The sequence below is a fragment of the Bicyclus anynana genome, chromosome 5 (genome assembly GCF_947172395.1).
Source record: "Bicyclus anynana chromosome 5, ilBicAnyn1.1, whole genome shotgun sequence".
Lineage (NCBI taxonomy): Eukaryota > Metazoa > Arthropoda > Insecta > Lepidoptera > Nymphalidae > Bicyclus > Bicyclus anynana.
In genome coordinates, this window is record NC_069087.1 from 17,977,464 (window position 1) to 17,983,532 (window position 6,069).

At 37.9% G+C, this 6,069-nt stretch overlaps 1 protein-coding gene across 1 annotated transcript; it reads left to right on the forward strand.

The window, feature by feature from the left end:
- Nucleotides 1–535: 535 nt before the first annotated feature.
- On the forward strand, nucleotides 536–1,962 carry LOC112051359 (prisilkin-39). The gene is made up of 2 exons (XM_024089969.2): nucleotides 536–691; nucleotides 1,216–1,962. The coding sequence occupies exons 1-2, from the start codon at nucleotides 674–676 to the stop codon at nucleotides 1,834–1,836; spliced, it is 639 nt and encodes a 212-aa protein (XP_023945737.1). The 5' UTR covers nucleotides 536–673; the 3' UTR covers nucleotides 1,837–1,962.
- Nucleotides 1,963–6,069: the final 4,107 nt, after the last annotated feature.

The following is a 6,069-nucleotide window of genomic DNA, read 5'->3' on the forward strand; positions in this document are numbered from 1 at the left end:
AATACAAAAAATAATAACAAAAAATAAATATAATAGTAAAATCGGTAAAAATAAGGATTCATTTTTATATGGTGCAAATCAAATTAGCTTGATATTAATTATTAAATCTTTTGACTTACCAGGATCCCTCTACTTAGTTTTTCCAAAGAATTTTTACCCACTATCGTATCGAAAACACAGCTTAATCTTAACAGATTAGATCTACAACGTGAGAAATGACTCATCTCATCCCATTCCCATTTCCAATTAATATCCATAATCCCATTGGAATACTTTTTTGTTTGCTCCAACAAATAACTCCATACTCTGGAAAAGTCACTTCTAATATTTTATAAAACCTTACCTCCAGCTACCTTTTAAAATAAAATCGCCTCACAGAAGAAGCGTTTTTAAAGCACATGTGCGTACGAGGGCCAAATGCCAAATGGCATCCCATCGAAAGTCGTCTTCTAAAAAACCGACAATCGCCCATCATACATACATCAGAATGATATGCTTCAGTTTTTTTTTATTAAAAAAAAATATATGGTTCATTCGTAACCAATATTCGTCCTCGCCGGCCACCGGATGGCCTAAAGTAAAAGTAGACGGCAGAATCTTCGCTATAAAAGCGGTTGGGCACTCCAAGAGCCATCACACAACCTCCAACACTCACTGAGTTCATACAACAAACATGGCAAAGTGGAGCATTGTAAGTTTCAAAACATCGCGACTAAAGGAGTGCAGTGCAGTGCATGTGTTCACGGATTAAACCAGAAATATCATACCAACGTATAAGTGACAGTACCCTGTGATCAAAACCAAATTACGAGAAGATCAAACCAATTTGCGTGGATTTAATGATTGTGTTTAAAAAGATAATTTCGCGGAAGTGTATTCGATATTCAAAATTTTATAAATGACATTTACATGTGACACGATCACAGATAAAGTTTGCGTTTTAAAATCTTGAAAAAAAAAACATTATCGTTTAAAAATCATCTTTTATAATTGACTGAATTAAGAGATCATCAAACATGATGATCATCAAATGATCGATACCCTGAATAGGTTTTAATTTTTAGACGCAAATTATTTATCCAATTAAAATCTACTTGAACTTTTATAAAAGAAATCGATGTTATTTTAAATAAACTCTAAAACTCTCATTAGGCTAGGTTAGGAAGAAGTGGAAGGGTGTGAAATATTTTGGATTAAGTGATGTTTATTTTCCAGATTGCCCTCGCGCTGGTCGGCTGCGCCGTGGCCGAGCCTCCGGTAGGCTACAGCTATTCCGCGCCATCTTCTCACCTGATAATTGGCGGCGGATCAGGCCACGGCTCTCCCTTAGCCAGCGGCGGACACTACACCTCAGTCCCAGTCGGTCACCAAACCTCAGAAGGCTACCACATCGACCCTCATCTACTCGACAAAATCAGACACATCATCCTTAAGGACGAAATCCAAAACCAGGCTTACCAATCATCCATCGGAGGTGGACACGGTCATGGCCACGGTATCTCCTCATCCTACGGACCCCCTGCTCCAGTATACGGGGTTCCCCACGACAGAATCGTAGGCGTAGAACTCGAGTCTCTCCAACAAGGTATCCAAGTGGCGCAATACCACCAGGCTGAGGAAGGTTACGGCGGTTACTCTGGCGGTTACGCCGGTGGTTACGCCGGTGGCTACTCCAGCGGTGGTTACTCCAGCGGCGGCTACTCCAGCGGTGGTTACTCCGGCGGTCACGGCTCCATCTCATACAGCTCTCCGTCCGCCCATTACACCACCATCGGCGCCCCCTCAGGCTCCTACGGCGTCCCGTCCCCGTCAGGCTCATACGGTGTCCCGCATTAAACGAACGAAACTTAGTCATCTCATTTCATTAATGTTATGAAACTCATGTGATTGCATTAGACGTTAACTGTATTATATTTGTTATTAATATAAGTTTTCTGTAAATAAAAATCTACCTTTTTTGTACCGATCTACTTTTATTCGTTGCGAAACGTTCAACGTTACGTAATGTTTTTAAGTAAACTGTTTTAAGTAAAGTGGTATGTTTAATACGTAACATTGTCCATAAATGGTACTCGAAAAAGCCATTAAAGTCCGACCGGGCAAGGCCTCTCGCAGAGCAAGTGACGGCTCGAAAGCGTCTCTGGCCGGTCGACTTTATGACGGACATGTCAATGAAATGGCCTGATGTAATCCATAAGCGAATGTAAATACTTCGATACTTTCAATGCCACTTAACAGACATAAAGAAAGAGGTTGTAAATCGGACGAACAGGTATTACGAGTATATCTTGAAACTTATGTGAATATGAATTAAATTTCTACTTAGGTAAGGGTCAAATGAGCTGATAAGTTTCGAAATATAGGACAAAAGTCAACAGGCAGTCATAAATCGGTGCAAAACTTTCCAACCTCCTGATCTAAAGTGAATAAGGAAGTGAGTTGAGTTGTTTTTTTATTAATCCTACTAAATGACTAGTGTGGCACACTTTTACTTTCGACCGCGAACAATCTTCATATGATAACTCATTAGCACCAAATTAAAATTAATCCTATTAATCTTAAAAAGTCAGTGTAATTCTTAGCAAATTGTTACGTCAATACGTTAGACGTCGGATGTTGCAAAAAATTTACATATTAGAATTGCTAAAGAGGTACGAATATACATTTTAGCAGATTATGTTGTTATAGTTTTATATAAGAGGTAAATCGTTTTAGATCGTTGGTTATACATCTACTGTGGTTATACGTTGTAGGTATGTGATGACCACATGGGACGACACATGCTTTTTTGTATTGTATTATAACGAAATATTATATTTAAAGCAAAACGCGGACACCTGCGACTGCGTCCGTGTGGAAATCAATGTAAACTTTCAACCCCTGTTTCACCACTTTAGGGGATGAATTTTAAAATATTTTTGAATAACATTATATTTCGTATTTTTTTTATGATTTATGAACAAATTTTTAATTGTAAATAAATTAAATTATCCTGTTCCTGTTCCCGTAGGAATACGGGGATAATATATAACCTATAGCCTCCCTCGATAAATGGGCTTTATGGGATATGATATGGGACATTGAAAGAATTTTTCAAATCGGACCAGTAGTTCCTGAGATTAGCGCGTTCAATGAAACAAACAAACTCTTCAGCTTTATAATATTAGTATAGATTTATTTCGTTTCAAGATTTGACTTACAATTTGAAAGGGTAACTTAACTAACAAACTTGTAATAATAAAAATCACATTAAATATTATTATTATATAAATATACTATTTTAGAATTTAAACTATCGTGAGTGTTATTCATATTAAATGATTATGAAACACGGCTAAAACTCACGTGATATTACGTCGGAGTATGCCCGACTAGTTTCGAACCCATACGGGGCCCTTAGTCATGAATGCAAGAACCAGCTCATGACTAAGGGCCCCGTATGGGTTCGAAACTAGTCGGGCATACTCCGACGTAATATCACGTGAGTTTTAGCCGTGTTTCATAATCATTAAATATACTATTTTTATTATTATATATATATATTTTTGTTGCACTATCCCGCATTTAATTACATTAATTCCTTTATCCAAAGGTTGTCTGGTAGATATTGCTATAAGCAATAAGACCGCCTTTGCACATACTTGTTTTCTATGTTTTCCTTTGTTTTCTTTGTTATTGTTTTTGTTTTGTGCAATAAAGTATAAATAAATAAATAAATAAATAAAAATTAGTTAAAACGTTATGATAAAATTGCGAACATAGTCTACGGAACACCCCTCTAGGTTGGTCAGAAAGAGGTCGCGTATTAAGAAGGTTGTAAAACACATCTATTACCTGCGCCTTAGCCGTTTCCCCACGGCTAGGGAAATTAGCAAATAATGTGTAGTGGCCGCTAACCCCGGTAGATGCACTTTCTCTCAAACGCTCTCGCTGTGTGTACCGAATTCGCTTGCGTAATATGCGTAGGCTATATCGTCCATTCCAATTGTATTGGCATAATCCACAAATGACGTCATAGCTACAAGCCAATGCCCAATAAATTTCGTCTTACAGAAATAACAGAAAAACAATGCGAAAAACTGACGTAATTAATGTCATTAATTATGACGGTCAATTATTCTCACATTTCTGCAGCGCAAACGGCAGCGAAGACGTATCATATACCGTCAAGTACGCAGCGACCAATACACGATCAGTTATAGTCGTGGGTACTGAAGAAACCTGAAAACAATAATTGATCGTCCATAGCGTGCATTAGACGATGGAGCACATATATTTAAAGTAGCAATTTTATTGACAAACTAAAGTGTAATTAATATGAATACGAATTAGGGTATCGAATTTCAGAGAAAAAATTAAACAGCCTACTGTCGGAAACTCTGCAAATCCGCTAGTGGGAGTTGTAGAGCTCATTGTGTCAGCCATCATTTGGGGAAGTGCTACTGTTATGTTGATTTCTACCACCTGAGGTTACCGGTATGATTACAGAAATATGAATCTTTGCCTCGGGCTGACAGACGCAGGGCAGCGTTTATATTGTTCAATAGCATATTCTCAGGGTCTAGCCAACACACACACACACATCAATACTCTTTCTAACAAACACTAACGCTTTGAAAACTACAAAACGTAAGGGAATGACATATTCGATTGCTATAACTCACGGATGTGAGTCACGTGATCAACCTATGTCGATCACGTGACCTATCTATAACGAATGTCATCCAAATACATTATTTTTTTATCGATTGTTGAAAGAGAATTGACTTGGCTACTGGTCTAGACGTTGAACTGATTTTGTTTTTTTAATCTTTCTGTCTCACCTACTCCTACCCGTTTTCTACTGATACTGACATTACTAATGTCGTCTGCCCCATTATTATGTAAGTTGCTACAAATACACTATACTAATACGATTAACACGGTCAAAGCTTTTAACCTTTACCCTGCGTGAGTTCACCGATAGGCCGTTTACATTTGACACCTTGTATTTATGTAATCATTTCGAATTGCTTCTCATTATCATCTTAATTATATGACTGGCATAATCTAATTATTAAGCAATTAATATTTGAAAATGGTGACCGGAGGACTACTTGCAGTGAACGTCGATTGGATGATAATGATGATAAGGACTGTAAATGATAATAATTATCATTTATCGTAGTAAGTTTATTATTTATTAGTATTTTTGGCTGGTAGGAGGCTTTGGCCGTGGCTAGTTACCACCCTACCGACAAAGGCGTACCGCCAAGCGTTCGGTAGAAATTGAAAGGAGTGTGGATTTTCATCGTCCTCTTAACAAGTTAGCCCGCTTTCATCTTAGATTACATCATCACTTACCATCAGGTGAGAATGCAGTCAAGGGCTTACTTGTAAATAAAGTAAGTAACATTTCTAATAGTGATGGTTGCACTAACTAACAGACAAATCATAAAACCTCAAAAAATTTCGCAAAACTTATGTTCAACTTATGTCAACGATCTTTGCTTATAGAATTATCAAGATTTTTTTAAGACGTAAGTAAATTACCGGGTGGTTAGGGTAGGCCACGGTAGTAGTATTCCCTTTTACTATTTGTACGTATTTAGAATTATTTATTAATGAAAAGAACATTTTATTTAGTAGCCTGATCCTGGACTCGAACCGACTGACACCGTACTGACATTAACAGTTGAACTAAAAAGATATTGAACAAGTCATTTACTGGTACTACATAAATATATCCACACAAAACGTGTGTACAAACATTGCTTCGTGCACTTTGCGCTGAATGCGGTAATAATGTGAGAGGTCACGGCGAAGCATCTCTTTGTACGGCGCCGCGGTCAGGTCCTAGGTCAGGTATTTTAGGGGTCACTTGTGCGTATTACACATCGGAAAGATATTAAGGGGCGTAGGTTCACTGTGACATTGAAATGGTAAGAACAAGTTCTGACATTGAAGAGAACTGTTATTATTTCATCGCAGTGCCAATTTTCTCCGAATTATTTCACCGCGGCTAGTTGCTTCGATTGGAGACAGATGAGCTGGCTCATCAGCCTGGATGTCCAGCGCGGAAATGCAGCC